The sequence below is a fragment of the Vollenhovia emeryi genome, unplaced genomic scaffold (assembly GCF_000949405.1).
Source record: "Vollenhovia emeryi isolate VEMERY1.0 unplaced genomic scaffold, V.emery_V1.0 DF939150.1, whole genome shotgun sequence".
Taxonomy (NCBI): domain Eukaryota; kingdom Metazoa; phylum Arthropoda; class Insecta; order Hymenoptera; family Formicidae; genus Vollenhovia; species Vollenhovia emeryi.
In genome coordinates this window covers 1,583,288-1,600,287 of record NW_011967216.1, presented here as the reverse complement: position 1 = coordinate 1,600,287, position 17,000 = coordinate 1,583,288, and the positions used below count along the sequence as shown (strand labels likewise).

Below are 17,000 nucleotides of genomic sequence, written 5' to 3'. Positions count from 1 at the left end.
TCTCTCTCTCTCTCTCTCTCTCTCTCTCTCTCTCTCTCTCTCTCTCTCTCTCTCTCTCTCTCTCTCTCTCTCTCTCTCTCTCTCTCTCTCTCTCTCTCTCTCTCTCTCTCTCTCTCTCTCTCTCTCTCTCTCTCTCTCTCTCTCTCTCTCTCTCTCTCTCTCTCTCTCTCTCTCTCTCTCTCTCTCTCTCTCTCTCTCCCTCTCTCTTTCTCTCCTTTTCTCCTCATTGTAGACTTTCTTCATTTTTGCCGTCTCTCTCTTTCGTCTTCGAAAATGTATTTAACGTCCCATGAAATTAAAATGTCGTCGCCATCGTCAGAAGAATGAGAAACAGTCTCACTTCTTCTACGTCGTGACATTTATCACAAATTTAACTCACTTGCTCTTTTATAATTACTACTAATTTGCAATATATATATAATATTTTTTCTGCTGCCTGTATTTTATAATCGTTATACTAGTCACATTTTGAATATCTTTAATATTCTCACAAGTACACGTTTAATTTCTCGAAAATTAGTCATCAAGTATTCTTACTACATACAGGGTGTACTAAAACCACCGGATATCCTTTTAATCGCAGATTCTTTAGAAAATTTCGAGACAAAAATTCTAATATAAAAATGTCGAGGCTATAATAGTTTTTAAATAATAAGCGAGTATATTTCACCAAAGACAGGCCTGAGATATCGCGCGCTCAAGCACGTCGACATGACAAGTGATAAAAGTGTTCCTATGAATGTCGCCCTTCTTATTTAATTCAGGTAGAAATTTGCAACGTGTTGTAATTTCAAAGTGTTGCAGCTGTCAAAGTGATCGATCAGTATCAGTCACCATGAAGGTTGTTACTGTGCTAAAACGGGCGACAGTCAAATGAACACTTTTATCACTTTTCATGTCGCCGTGCCTGAGCGCGTAAAATCACTAAAATCTCAGACCTATCATTTGTGAGATATACTCGCTTATTATTTAAAAACTATTATAGCCTCGACATTTTTATATTAGAATTTTCGTCTTGAAATTTTCTAAAGAATCTGTTATTAAAAGGATATCCGGTCGTTTTAGTGCACTCTGTACATTTAGTTTGTCTCTTATTGCAAGATTTTATTCTTTTTTATCATTATTAAAATGGCTAAACGTTACAATCATTACAGAGAGAGAGAGAGAGAGAGAGAGAGAGAGAGAGAGAGAGAGAGAGAGAAATTCGACCAAATTAAAATAATATATATCAAGCATACTCTTTGTAATAATATTATCCATTTCGCATTTTTTATTTTTATACAATCGTTGCGGAATCAGTACTTATTGCAGTGAGAGAAATGTACAGTACTGTTCTATTTATTACCCATTTACTAGCTAAACAAATTTACTGTACGGAATCGATTATACAGCTTAAAACTAATCCTGCTATTTTCTTGTTCAAAGATTCGATTAAACTAGCGCGGGTTAACCGATTATAATTAGAAGTCGTGTACCTCGTGTTTAATTCGTTCCGTAAATTTGACGGGTAAATAAACCGCCGTATCGTGTTGAAAATACCACCCTCGATGATTAGAATTCACGAGGATCCGACACACCTCTCTCGGTGGTAACGCCGTGATTTCGCTGCCGTCACTTTCGTCTCTTTGCTTTTCTCGCCCATTTGTTTCGCCGCTCTCAGGATCAGCCAATCTTCACGCCTCCGCCGTGAGATACCGATCGGCCCTGTCGTAACGATCCGTCGATGTCGTGCTGGGCCTTTTTTTCACCGGTTTCGTCTTTGTGCGAATTGGCCGGCATGACCGGATGAGCCCGTGCTTCGTAGCCAAATTTCGATTATCGTTATTAGCATGGATTTTGGTGGATTCACCGACGCACTAAACGCCTCGGGCGTTGCCAATTTGACACGACCGTCCCATCCTCAACGCTGAAATCTTGATCTCTTCATTTCTCTCCATTATATGAGATTTACTCACTTCTTTTCCCCCATTATACTTTGTTAGTAGTGATTTTTAATCTACTTGATTAAATCAACGTTTTGTTTTGTGGTTTTATATGAATAAAATTAATGTTCACGAACATATTTCATAAATCGTGATATCTTTCAAGATACGATAATTGATTTTCAAATAAAACTTTTCAAATTATGATAGAAATTAGTAATAGATAATAATTCAAAATACGGCTGTCAATTCGTGTAATAGCTGCTTTAAACTGGAGAAACATTTTTTAAGAGATCCTTTTTATAAATGGGATGTAAAAAGGAGCCTGCGTTCAAATAGATCTCGCGATTCTTTGACCGTTTTCCTATGCAAGCGAATTAGGAGCGATTTATTTCGTGCCGCGCGCGGGAACATCAGAAAGTCAGAAGTCGCTCAGAAGTCGCAATATTCCTGGAAGAAATTTGATTTATATCGGTACTGTTGTTCCGCTTTCCGGGCAATTCCCGTCGAGCGTGTGCCGCGAGTGTACTCTCACTCGTCTCATGTCACCAAAAATTCTCTGAAACTTGAATGAGATTGCGGGAATACACTGCCGTTCCTTCTCACTACGCACCGCCGTTTTTCCCCCCTTCGTTCCGCGGTTAATACTTAGGTAAAAATACCGGCGTCGTCTTTTCTTATGGTTGTTTGGCAAGATGAGCGGGGAAAACTCATAACTCGCGAGAGTCGACGAGAGAAGCGATATTAACCGCAAGATTTGTGTCGCGATAAAAGACGCGCCGGACTAGGGATCAAGATAAATGTGCTTATCATCGGAGAAATTGGTCTTCGTATCGACAAGCAATTCCTTTCCTCCGCGAATTTAATATCTTGCATTGCTGTGTTTTTGTAATCCTCACGTTTCAAACGGCTTTATCATTCGAGGAAAACGATTAAAGTCAAGTAAGGATAGCAGTAATTAAATAATTTATTGTGATAGATATTGTATAGAGAGAAGAAATGTTATACGAACAGCTTTTTTAATTAATGACTCGAGAACCCGCGATACTTGAGAGAAAAGACTGAATATATATCATCGGAATCTAATTGTAAGTTTAAAATAACTTTTTTAGGTCCGGTTTCACCAACGTTGTTTAACTTTAAGCTTAGCTTAACTCGTTCTTTGTCCCTTTCCAACATTGTCACTTTAGAAAGAGACAAGCGTGAATTAAACCAAGATCAAAGTTAAGCGACGTTTGGTGAAATCGAGCCTTATTGTCTCAACTTAACGCACTTAATTTTAATTTATCAACGTTAATTTAACAAGTTTGACCGCCGCGGTATAACTATTGGAAATATGCACTTTCTCATAACGCGATCTCTTATATCTGGAAGAAAATACTTCTCCTCGTAGCGAAAAGGCCGGGTAATGGACGTCGAAGGGCAGCGCGCATTCGGGCTGAATTGTTCGAGATTTCAATAACGTTCGCGCAACTTTGTTTTACTTGGCGAGGATAGTCGGCCGCCTGTTATCCAACATCGGTAGTCCATTTCCATTTCCCAGGTACGTGAAAGAATCCCCGTATTTTCAGTGGATGATGCGCGAGAATGACGGGACGCGTTTCTTACATCCCCTGGCGGGTCTCCCGTCGTTCTCGAGAGTACTCCGATTATCGATCCGGTAAGATTGAAAATCCTAGATCCCGTCGCCGACGGATCGCGCTGGACCGGCGCGGCGAGGCGCGTTTTTACGATTCTTTGGCAGACGTTTACGCTTTATTGATTTACGTGTCGCTCCGCGTGTTTATGTCCCGGCAATTTCAGCGACGGCGCTGTGCCATATTACGGTCGTGATTTCACGTTACGGTCGACCCGCGAGAGCGCGCGGGCGGGCGTGCGAATAGAGGTATTTCTTCGGCGCGGAAATTAAGTGATAAAATCACGAGTGTTATCGCGACGTTAAGCGTTAAGTCACGCCGGCCGCAGGGAAAGGAGATGTTATTCCGCGAGACCCTCTCTTCGCGTAAAACACACGGGGAGAGACTTTATGGAGCAAGTTTCGTGATACCGTCGCGCGAGCATTCATTAATTTTGCGATTAAATTATTCGGACTATTTAAAACAAAAGAAAAGGAGCGATCAGACCTTTGCTGAAAATTTTTAACGGTTCGTGCCTCCGGTCGTGGCGGTTGACTCGATCGTTCGCGGTACCATTATCGGGAATTTCCAACACTTTAACGAGCACCGCGCGTAACTGTCGAAAATTAAAAAAAAAAGGGTAGTTTAAGTGCCGATAAATTCCGGTCTCCGCTTGATGCGAATCGATCAGCCGAGTTTCGCCGAATTAAATCGCGCCCGGGGGCAACTCTTAATTACCATATCGAAGCGGCAGCTTCTGGCTAGCGAGCGAACGCGATTAATGAATGATTTATTTCGGATTTTATCAGGAGGGCACAACGTTCATTACTACGTCAATTAATGATATCATTAAAAGTGCTCTCTCTCTCTCTCTCTCTCGCTCTCGTTTGAAATAAACGCAGGATAATGCATGAAAAAAATATACATATAATCCCTCCTGGCATTAATAAAAATTTTATTAGCATTACAAGAATAACGTACTGAAGGCATAATTTCGAAAATTGTTTTTAATCACAGCTAGCATTATGTATAAGAAGACTGATTTCGGGGTTTATCTCATTCATGATTTCGTTAGCATTTATTTACAGAAGAGCGCACTTGGATTGATTATCCATTAATGACTCATTTTGTACATATCATTTGCACTCTGCGCATTTATTTAATAATAGATGTATAAATGTGTATAATTCCGAATAAATCTCTGAAGCTTTATACTTTCGATTACTTAGCCACTGCAACATATTTTCAATAAATCCAATAATTAGAGCAATTGAATAAGTGGATGTAGAAGTAAAGCGAAGACGCGAATAATTGATCCGTGGACAAGCGTAGAAAATGTCGTCCCGTATCTGTGCTATATCTGTCATTGGTACTGGTTATATTTTTTAAGCAATCCGGTCGTTTATTGTAAAAATACGCGGGGACCGCGCTGCGCATCGGTTTTCCAAACGTTTCCGAAATGTTTATCTTGTCGTTATATCGAGTACGCATATTTCCAGTAGAATTTTTAGCAGCGAATTTTCCAATCACTGCCGTTTCCGCTGTCCGCATTTATTGAATCGTTCTTGTTTTTCACCGATATTTCCTTTCGCCAATAACATTAAGTTCGGCTGCTAACACCACCTCGTACAAGCCAGAAGTATTCAAATAAAGCGCGAAACATTATTTCGTACACGGCACGAGATGAGCGTGTCGCGTGATTTATAGCCGGCGCTATTCTCATATCGACAGTAGACGTATGCAAGATTTGCGAGATTGTATCAGCTCGTGTATGTTCTTCGGGATTGGATAATTACCGTGGTTTCAACGTCGAAACCATCTTCTACGTGCCGTTTGAAACCTTAACGATCACGTGTCAGGATTCGCCTATATATTCTCGTAACCTCTTTACTTAATCGGGAGCCAGAGTCTAAGCAAACTTTAGGGCGGATCGCATGATTAACGGCATGTTCCAAAGGATACGGCCTTCTGTTGTTTAGACACAGAAACGTATCGGGCATGGTAATTATCGACCGCGTCATTCTATCTAATAAATTCGACGTTAACGGCTCTGTTTCGGTATTATTGCAGAGCTCTTTAAATGGTCGATAGTGTCGACCAAAATCCGTAAAAAAAAAACGGGAAATTTGCAAGTAGATTAAAAGGGGTGGAAAGTTATGCAAGTTGTTTATTTTATTAACGATTGCATGATATAGACTGATGCAATAAATATTTGGTGATTATATTCTTAGTCAAATGTGTGAATTTATATTCGTTTGTTTACTACTCGGTTAAATTAATTTAGAGATTATTCGGTTCGGAGAGGGAATTTATCGCTATTACGTTATAATTCGATATTACGTTATTTCATCAAAAATACTGATCGTCGAGTTGTGTCGTAATTTTTGATTTAATTTATATTTGTTAATCTCTCGCGTTTCATTTTGCATAACGTTATTTCTTACATTTGTATTTTACTCTGACACCCGATTAAAGAAACTCATAATTAGGTCATGTGTATGTAAGTTAGACACTTTACTTTTATTTTGGTCGCGATCGAAACTAGGTCGATACATCTCAACACGTCATAATACATTCCCCTTTTGTCCCATATTGTCCACGCGTGTGTGAAGGTTCGTAGATGTGTTTTAAGCCCTAGCAATTGCCAGTCCGACCCCACGAAATTCAGGTCCCGCTATGCTGGAATTCGGCTTATACGTGCGAAGTTTCGTCTTTGATGTGGTTGATTGCTATTTTCGATGCATCTATGGACAGTGCAGTGAGGCTTGTTTAATGCAACAAGTTCGAATCGAGGTCGGTACGTAGATGCATATCCCTTCGGACTGATTCTGACTCTTGGGCTTAATAAAATTAAAACGAAACTTGTAAAGGACTTGTAAACGTAACAAAAATATATTAACAATTCTTAATTATATAAAAATTATAGTTATTACGAAAAGTTTTTAGCATTAAACATGAATGAACAATAGACAATCCTTACATTTTTGTAATATATGTAATGTAATTTTTAAAATTTAAAACTGGATTCAAAAGCATTGTATACGTCATTAAACTTATTGTTATACTGAAATCATAAATCTTATTAATATTTTTGAATTTGCAAATATTAATAAGAAAAGAGATTGTGTACATAGGGTACTAAGTATGTAATGTTTAAAATCACATCATATTTTTATTATTATTGGAGAGATAAGAGAAAGGAGTGTGAAATTTAATATCCACCAAAAAGAATTTCGAAACTCGTGCACAAAATTGCAGCACAAGAATACTTGCTTTGTATTGTAAAATTGACCACTGCGATTTGTACATCGATACCCAGTCATCATCGACCAAACCTATTCCGTTTACAGAAGAAATTTAAGAACGCGAGTAATCCTGCACCTTTGTAGTGAAAGACAAAACGTTCATCGTGAATATGTTCCGCGCTAAACCAACAACAAAAGCCCATTCTCGTACAATCCGAGAAACAAGTAAAAGTAATTCGATTAAAAAAACCGGGTAAAACTGTAATTGATCGAAGTGACTACTCTGTTTTCATTCGTTTTTTTATTTTATGACATACAGTAAACGATATTTTATGACGTATGGATTTCTCGTAATTTATTATAAATGCTATCGAAAAAAGCTGTATGTTACACTGTTACATAAAAGTATTTTTTCTAAAATATATATTATATAAGGAAGATTATATATAATATTATGGAGCTTAATATCGATTTATTCATTGAGTGGTAAAGAGAGAGAGACAGGATAATATTTACGTATAATGTAATTGAATTATGTCCGTGTATTTCGTTATACATGTCTCGATAACTCATCGTTAGAAAAATGCAGGAAATGAGCATCTCGCAAATGGCCCCACTTAGATATTATTTTACGGGCAACTTTTTATCTCATTATGAGATATCTCGTGGAAAACACGGAAGCTACGTATATCTTTCAACATTTTTATTTTTTCGTGGATACTTTCTCATTACAGTATCTTCGGTAAGAAGCACAAGGAAGCTCTATGTTCTTCAAGATTTGTTTCCTATTCGCCGATAGTACAATAATTGCTGGTGAAATGATACTTTATTATGCGCGTCTCGACGTTTCGTACAATGAAAACGTGGGACTTGGATATCCTTCATGTTACCGTGTATAAAGCGGTATTATCGCGTTACCGTATAACACGAGTGGCAAGAGATTGGAAAATGACGGGAGCGAGGGGAATAAGGAGGATATTTATGGTATATATCGCGGATCGGGCCCTTAAGAGGGACGCGTATAAATTGGACACGGTTAAGGTTGGCTTATTTATAACAAAACCATTGGCTCCAACCTAGCGCGGAGCGTGGGTTTATCGCTGTAATGAAGGAAATGAGATGTCTGTATCGCGATAAAAATTGGCGCGGTAGATCTTCTACGTATCATTCATTTTGTTACTTGGGCACTAATCGAGGGTTGAAAAGTATGACGCGAGTGGTTTGTGGTAAATGAATTGGACTAGACGATTTCGATTAATTGAACAGACGATTACAAATTGCCGGCAAATAAAGACGCGGGATTGGTCGTTCAACGCGATACATTTTATTCAAGTAACGCGGATGTTTGTTCGTATTGCGAGTAAGCCGATTGCGGGACAGTGAAAAAACGTAAAGTCGAAGAAAGAGCTTCTCGAAAGATACATTGCCACATATCGATCGAATAGGAATAGGTCTATTGATCGACGATTAATCGGTCGAAGAATGCTATCGTTTAATTGAAAACTGAATTAGCGCGAAACATTTAGGTATACATTTGTTTTCTCTACAACGAAATCTCTTTTTTCTTTTCATTATTTTTTCATCGCTCTTCGACCGCGTGCCTTTTTCGTCTTCGTCCGTTCCCACCCTCCCTTTCTTTTCGCTCTTGATAGTTTATCGGTTGCCTCGGTCCGCTCTTTGATACTCCGGCTGATTGGAGTGTACGCACCCAGCGTGGAGCATTAAATTCAATCGAAAACTATTTTTTTTCCGACGGCATGTCGGCACAGACAAATTGTACTTCCCACACATGCCGGTCCCGCACAAGGCCGGAATGTTTGATCCGTTATTTAGAACTCGCGTCCGATTCGCGCCCAAATTCACGATAGAGAAATAACAGCATTTTTGCAAATACACATTTTCGCGCCTACTAATAGTCACGTGCTTATTTACGATCAGCTGAAATGCATGTGAAATAATTTCAAACCATACGTACACGTGCATATACATATAGTATATATTTTTTTCTTGTAGAGCGATTGAAATGGGAACTTATTCTAATTTGGTTTCGTATAAATAACTTTTTGCTTTTGCTATACAATTATTATGTATTATTCTGAAAATATTTGTTTGAATATTTTCCCCCGTACGCTATTTTCATAAAAATAAATAATACACCTATAATAGCACGCGCACGAGAATTTCAATATGAATGATCAATGATATTTATAAAACGACGGGATTAAGAGACACTGAATGAAGTTGCGTTCAACGCTTTATTTGCGTATTACAAATTTTCCCGATCGCATAGTTGATGAAGCACGTTAATCTATCGAAAAAGCCCAATTAGTTTTCGATACATTTCAGTCAGATGGGTCAGCGCATGAAATAGTGAATTTAATGCTTTTGCGACAGTGCTATTAAAAAGTTAATTGTTGATCGACCGAGTTTTATTTTAAGCGGAAAAAATGTCACGACAGGAATATTACGTCTAAATGTAATGCATTTTTACTGCTGCTTTCGCAGGCACCGAATGCTCGGCTACGCGCCAGCATTTAATTATCGACAATGCGATCGCGAAACTACAATAATACGCGATAAACGAAGTTATCGAGTACAGAGTCTTTGCTATCATCTTTGTGTTTTGCATGCGCTAAAGGAAAGAAATCGATGGGGAAACAGGAGCGTCGTCTTAAAAAAATGATACTTTCCCTTGAAATTTTAGACTTTGTAATTTACAACGGGCTATGTCGAATTCTTTTTCTCTGAATAAATCTTAATGAGATCCGTGATAGTCGATGGATTGATTCGAATAAACGTCGCCGTCATGCTAGATTAATTTCTTTTCAAACATGCAAACACAAAATATTCGCTTTCTAAATTTCGTGATCTCGCGGATCGAGATACGGCGAAACTAATGAACGGACGAATCTACATCGAGATGAATTCGAGGTCGTGGCATTCCGATTCGGGCGATTACCACGGTAACATTATAACGAATGAGAAATTTCCAGAGAGATTTCATCTGGAAAAAAAAATTTATAACTGTAGAAATCTGTGATTACACGTGGGAAAATATTGTGCGCGCTTACGGTGCGCGCTATTGAAATCTTTGCATAATTTCCAAAGGGATTATGTAAAAACTCGCAGAAATTTTTGGATGGGATAACTTGGCAGTTTTAATATAATTTGTAGAAAAAAGTACTTATATATATGGCGCGCTGAGAGAAAAACGAACTACATATATAAACTTTCTCATTGTGTTTAAGAATACTTAAGTGAGAAAAAAGTTCTTATGAAACTGGCAGGACTTTCTTTTTAAACGATTGAAATTAAACGGCCTTTCGCGAAGTAACTTTCATCAATGCAAATAAAGATAATAAATCCTCGTTCTTTATTTAATTCTAAATGGATTTTATACGCAAACGGAATTTTCACGTGTCACTTAATTAGAATACTGAACGTTAAGAACTAAAAAAAAAGTAAAAAAAAATAGCATCGCATCAAATTTGCGTAGAAAAATCGGCTACTGTTTAAAAGATAAAGATAGGAAGCCCGTATATCTCGTCTGATAACAGCGACATAAGTAAAAAACAGCAGTTTTATAGAACGATTAAAAATTTTCAGATTATTATATTAACATTGCATTTAAATAATAAATGTATTTTTAGAACTATTCTTATGATGTTTTTCTAGATAAAAGTATACACGTTTTCGAGTTGGTAAATTATAAAAACACAAAATCTCGTATTGCTTCTTCATAATTTTTACTCGTGTCACTTTTCTTGTGTAAGAGCGATATGTAGTTTTTTTACTTTATTAATTTGTGGATATTTAAAAACGCATTACATTGTTCGGGCGGAAAATTAACAGATTGTCTCTCGATAAATTGCGTAAAAATGTTATGTACAAATCACATTCTCTTACGTAATGGTACAGTAATTTATCGAGCTGTGATGTGATCTTGTAATACCGCTAATGGCCATGGTGTATATCTAGATAGTAAAATGGGCGTAAAAAGTGTGACACTAATTAGCCGTATAGCTTTTTGCGTGATCGATTAAATTAGCCCTGTCCGATAAAAGTTATCAAGGAAATTGTGAGAGATACCGCAGATAATTAATGTAAACAGGCTTCGCTGAGCACTTTAGTAAATGCGTTTGTTGGAAAAACTATCTGTGATTTTATGATACTTTGCAATAGAATTTATCTGTCAAGCAGATGTTTTTATATAATTTAGTATTTTACTGTATCGCAGAATAAGCTCAAGCTTATTAATAGATTGTTAGCAAATTAAAAATTAATTTTAAGCTTAGGAGAAAAGTTGTATAGCCATATAATTTCTGAAAAGTTCTTTGTTCTCATATTTTTCGCCTATAATTCAGAAAATATTGGTATTATAAAGTACATGTAACTGGAAAACAATCTATAAATCTTTATTTTTTAAACTGTTATATACAAAAATTTTATAATGCCAAAAATCAATGTAGGAAAGTAAATTTAATAACAAATACCTAATTTAAAATTAATAAAGGCGAAAGATATGTTGGAATCTAAAAATTATAACTCTTCAAATAATTACACCCCTGTATAATAAAATTCGCGATATAACTTTTGACAAATCTTTTCGCAAAGTATTTCGCTCAACAGACGAAAAGATTGCATATTTAAAATATTTTTCCAAGAACATCTTCGCGTTCTAAGTGGTTCAGTGCTACGATCGAGAATTGATTTAATCATCACGCCATATAAAAGAGCGTCCCGACTCTTGTTCGAGACAATTAACAAGGCTGATGGACGTCTAAAAATTCTGACGACCCGCCTCAACGTCGTGGATCGATCCCGACATTATTCCTCGAGAATGGTCGTTGGCCGTGCCGCTTCATAAATCGCTCGATTTATCGTTGCTGACTCACCGCGATCCGTTCGCATTGCTGCCCGCAAGGGGTATCCACCGACCCCACCGGGTGGCACAGGTGAGCTATGGAGAAATCAGACCTCGAAAATTGTCGAGGATATCCCGTACGATAATCACGGACGCAAGCATCCATAATCAAGCAACAAAGTGGCTTTACGCCGATGTCTTTGCCGATATCACATGTCGTAGATTACCTTTATTTGCTAATAGACAGTTTCTGTCTGTGCGAAGATACATTGATAAACTTGGATTTTCTTTTGTATTATGCAACATTATTTTATATCCTATTTAGAAAGAACTTATACAGGCACCTTTTTGCCAACAGAAAATTTTAGTAACATTTTATGTTAAATATTATGAAATTATATTTATATGATTTTATGATATTTAATATGGATTTTTTATTTTTCTGAAATTTCAAAAATATACATTATGCAATTAAATTATAATGAAAGGAAAATAAGAGAAAAGTGGCATGTATATTTCTGAGTCACAAATTAGATTTAATTTATAACATAATTTGTGAACTGGAATAACAATTGTAATAGCCATATTTTCAAACGAATATATTTGATATTTTTGATTGAAAATTATACATAAAGAAAATTATACGTATAGAAACAAAATGTACTTACGTAAAAATCAGCTGTGCATTTTACAAGGTCCGGAGGATGGCCGGCGTATAACTTCAAAGATTGCAGCAAACCCTTTAAATAAATAGCCAGGAAATAGTAGACTATTGTACGACATATAGGGTTCATTGTCTTGTTTCACGAGTTTCGTTTCTGCTCCTTTTTCTTTCCTCCTCTCGTAAGGAACACTGTTCGTAAGCTTCCATTAAAGCACTTTTATCTCTTTTATGAGATATCAGATTTTAAAGAAATAATAATACATTATCCGACCATTGTATTATATTTTATCGTGTATTAAGAGGGTTTGCAGTCAAAAAGATTATCGTCGATTTATAGAGAAATACTGTAAATCACATATTAGATAAGATTGACGCATTTCGTATTTCTTGAGTCGCGACGTTTAGGTTTTTAATGAAGCGATCAAGAAGTGAAATGTTAATTCGATCAAAAATGCCTGACGCGCGTGACGACCGGTGACAGTAGCTGTGATATCTCCCAGTGATAAATATAAAGAATAGTGACTCTTTAAATACACGCACGATGATAAATAATATATTCTCTCTGCAACTTTGTATATTATCAAGATTACCACAATTTATGATTCCCGTATTTTTCAATACACACTACTGGAGAAAATCGGTGATTTATCTCCGCACAGGCAACGATTCCAGTCTTCTATTTTGGAAAAAGGAACCGGCATACTGGGACGGTGCATCGATCATTCTGAAAGTGTTCACGAGATCGATCGATCTTTCTAAATGGCCCGCAGTAACGCGCTTTACGGTGCATTTTACGGTTTTCGGTCGGTGCAAAAGCTTGTTTCTTTTTTTTCCCACCGGTCGTGTTAGTCGGCTGCAGTCGTAATACTTTTTTCGTTCACGAAACAACTGCCGCGGATTTGTACAGTTGAAAAGTCGCTTCGGGTTATATCGGCCAATGTTCGTCTATATACTTATCTAGTTCGTTGATAAAAATTTCGTCAAGGGGGACAAAAATGCAGCGCAACGAGTTATTATATCAATGTTTAACTATTACAGATGCAAATAATAAAACTTTTGAAATTCTGAGAAAGAATATGGAATTTTTTTCCATAACATTTCATACAACTGTGGAAGATTAAAACATGCTCCAAAGTTGTTAATATATTATCATACGGATAACATACACATGACTTTAGCCATACTGCAAACGAGATTATTATAACTTTGCGAGTTTTCGCACCGCAAGCTAAAAACTCAAACGTTATAAATAACTTTTTAAACTGGAAAACTTTTTTAACTCAATTGAGTTCTTTGTGTTAGGGTTTAAACAATTATTTAATCATTGAACACTATTCCACGGGTAGGGCAACAAAATTTAATCTTCGAGAAGCGAAAAACAATTTGGGACCAAGTTTTTCACAGCAACGTACATAGAGAGTCGCGGTGTAATAGAAAAGTGTCGAACATTACGCGATAATGATTTCGATCGCGATTGATTTTCTTCGACTTCTGACTACCTTCCGCTGCGAACGTTCTGCGCGAGATGACTGAGGTTGACTGCGTTACAGCATGTTAGTCATCTTGGAAGTTAAAGCCTGCTATAAAGCGTGGGAGAGAGGGGGAGAGTATCTGCCTGTGGGAGTCGTTTGTATTTTCGGCATACGTAATATCTAAAATCGCATGTTTTTCGATACGTACATATTAGATAATCCTTTTGGCATTTATCCTGATAAACGTGCTTGATGTAGGAGTGTTTAACAAATTAATGGACGTTGTTACGCGTGAAAACGCCGTGAATGGAATATATGTATATTGAGATCAAATTTTAAAAGAGCGCGCGAGGAAAATATTTAAAAAATTCTATAAATATTAATATTAGTAATGTTAGTAATATTACTGTACTGAAATAATTGACGTGATACAAACAGTAACTACAGTAACTGACGCTCTTTGGTTATTCTATTATCTCGCTGTTAATTTTGGGTTGAAAGTACAAAAGACGGAAATTATATACATATATGCGTATCTATATCGTATTCATTAATATTAATAAAATCAATTGTTGCTGTGTACTGCACGGCAATATAAAATTTGTGAAAACAAAATACAATGTTGCAAGTATTATTGTATCATCTTATTCATTTCGAAAATAAAATTCGCTATGCGTTCACATTCTAAACTGGTCACAGCAATGATGTTTGATTATGACATCGGAAGCGAAAACTCATACATATTTCAGAACTCATAAATTTTGTTGCAGCAATCTTCGAAAAATTATGCATGGCATAAAAGAATAGACTTGATTGAACTTTCTCTCTCTCTCTCTCTCTCTCTCTCTCTCTCTCTCTCTCTCTCTCTCTCTGTGCATAAATAAATAAAAACAATATTTACAATAATGATTATTAATAACAAATAATTTTACATTTACTGTTTCATTTAGAAACCAAGAAAAATAATAGCATTATTTGCATCATAAAATTATAGTAAATAGAATATCACAAGAAAGTTATTTTGGTGTCAGCTGAACAATTTCTAGCGTCGTAATCAGATACATAGCTGTGATAATCTAAATTTTGAGGATCAGCTTTCTGTCTAATATTTTTATTTCATAAAAAATTTTCGTCGATGTTGAGCTTATGGTAAAAATAATATGTTTGAAGCAGACATATATAAAGAAAGTCTACTTTATGATATTATTTCTTTTAGTAGTTGAGGCCAATGTTTCATTATATTCTTCTTTAATTTATTAGGTCAACATCAATTATTTTGCTTAAGTAGAAAGAATATGCGGTTCTCGACTGGAGTTAGACAAATTTAATCCTACGCGCGCGAAAGGAGTCCGTAGTGCGCGGATTGAGAGCAGAGATAACAAGAATAAGCTTAATTTTCGTCGAGTTATTAGAGCACGAGGAGAGAAAGAGGGGAATTGAGTTAGCTGAGGGCGTACACCGCGAGGATTATTGTACGGCTTGTAAAATCCAGACTGGGCCGCGCGATCAAATATTTAGAAAAATTTTCCGGGCATATCAAACTAAAAAGAGTAAGGAGAAAGAGAAAGAGAAGGCGTATGTGTCCTGAACGTGCTTTATATATAGCAGAGCTCCTTGCCAGCTGCTCACTTCAAAAAGCCCAAGGTAGCGAGTCCACGGGAAAGTCTGTGAAACTTTAACAGCGTCTTAAATACTTAACTCGCGCCCGCATCAGTTCTAAACTTAGCGATGGAATTACCGTAACTCCTTCAGTTACAAATAGCCCTCATATTTGAGGTCGTAATATCGTAACTTATTGTGATGAATGCGGACAATAAGCTGGCTACAGATTAAATGTTTATATATGAGTAAAGTCGGTCAGAGATTCTTAATTTACTAATACACGGTCGTTGCCTTCGGAAGAGGATGTAGCAGAAGATGCTTCTATCCTTAATTTTAACTCATTACCTGCTAAAAACTTACAAGACTTAAAAACTTTTCTACGAATATTGATTTTAAGAATTCTATCTTTTATATTGGCCAAGCGTTATTGAGTGACCTAACGATGGATAATAATATCTTAATTAATTCGAAGATAACCTTAATTAATTTTAAGGTTAATTGAGCTATTATTATCTTATAGATTATCTATAGATCTTTAGTTTCGAAATGTTCTTAATCAATGAGTGCTATAAGTAACCTCGGAAAAATTATGTCGATGTTACTGGTCAATTTTATCTAGTCTTCTTTATTTTTTCTATTCTTTCTAAATGATCGAAAGTTATACAGAAGATCTTTCTGGAATGAATCTACATTATTTGTTTCGTACTCTTATTTTAAAAACAGGTTATTGCTATTTTCCATCGATATTGATCAATTGTTATTGTTGTCGTGAAATTTGATTAGTCTAAATTGAAAATAAATGACGATTGGCAGCGTGAATTTAGAAAATAGAACAGGAATAAATCTGTAGAATTTGCATGTTATAAAAATGTTCAATTATCGATAGTTAAATTTCTGACCGTTTCCTTCAAGTAAAACGAAAATTTATGCTCGGCAGGAGAACGACGGTAACGAATAGGTTAATTTCGGCGCTAAGTAAAATATTCGCACGGAAGAGAACGTTTTAATGTTACACATATAATTGATCGCGACTGTAAATGTCAGTTTGTAATGTTTCCCTCGGTTAGTACGAGAAGTACCAGCGCTCGCGATGCCCAAATTAACCCAAATTATGATTTACGTACGTGTATTTCAAACTGTATTATGTTAAACAATACTGATTGCTACTTAAGCGTTAAATGATTAAACCAATACATAGAAGCGTTTACTTAGGTGTCGCTAATTTAGTCCACCGAAATCAAGATAAACATATTTTCAATGCTTACGCATGCTACTCACGCATACTACCCATATGACGTTAATAATTCTAGTCTTCCGTAACTAAATTAGTTTTTATTTTTAATTTGGACTAATTTAAAAGAGCTACTATTTAGTATAATATTTAAAGACCAACTTTCAATATAATAGAACCAATAGCTTTCTGTTGTTCTAACTTTTCATTTTAATTGTCATACAAATTAGACTTAACCTTTTGAAGCATGGTGGTAACCCACGTTACCACCTCAACTTCATTACTTGTTGGCCATTTAATTTCTAGTTAACGCATTTAGGTCAGGTTTTTTCACCTTTTTTGAATAACTTAGCAATGAAAGAACACAAAAAAGTTGAGTAGTCT

General features: G+C 36.2%; 1 protein-coding gene across 1 annotated transcript in view; it reads right to left on the bottom strand.

The window, feature by feature from the left end:
* LOC105565636 (collagen alpha-1(XXII) chain) overlaps positions 1-17,000 on the bottom strand; it is a 248,581-nt gene that overhangs the window by 31,723 nt on the left and 199,858 nt on the right. Inside the window, exon 5 of the mRNA XM_012018998.1 lies at positions 12,316-12,387. Within this exon, the coding sequence (XP_011874388.1) occupies positions 12,316-12,387 (72 nt within the window). The remainder of the gene's footprint in view (positions 1-12,315; positions 12,388-17,000) is intronic.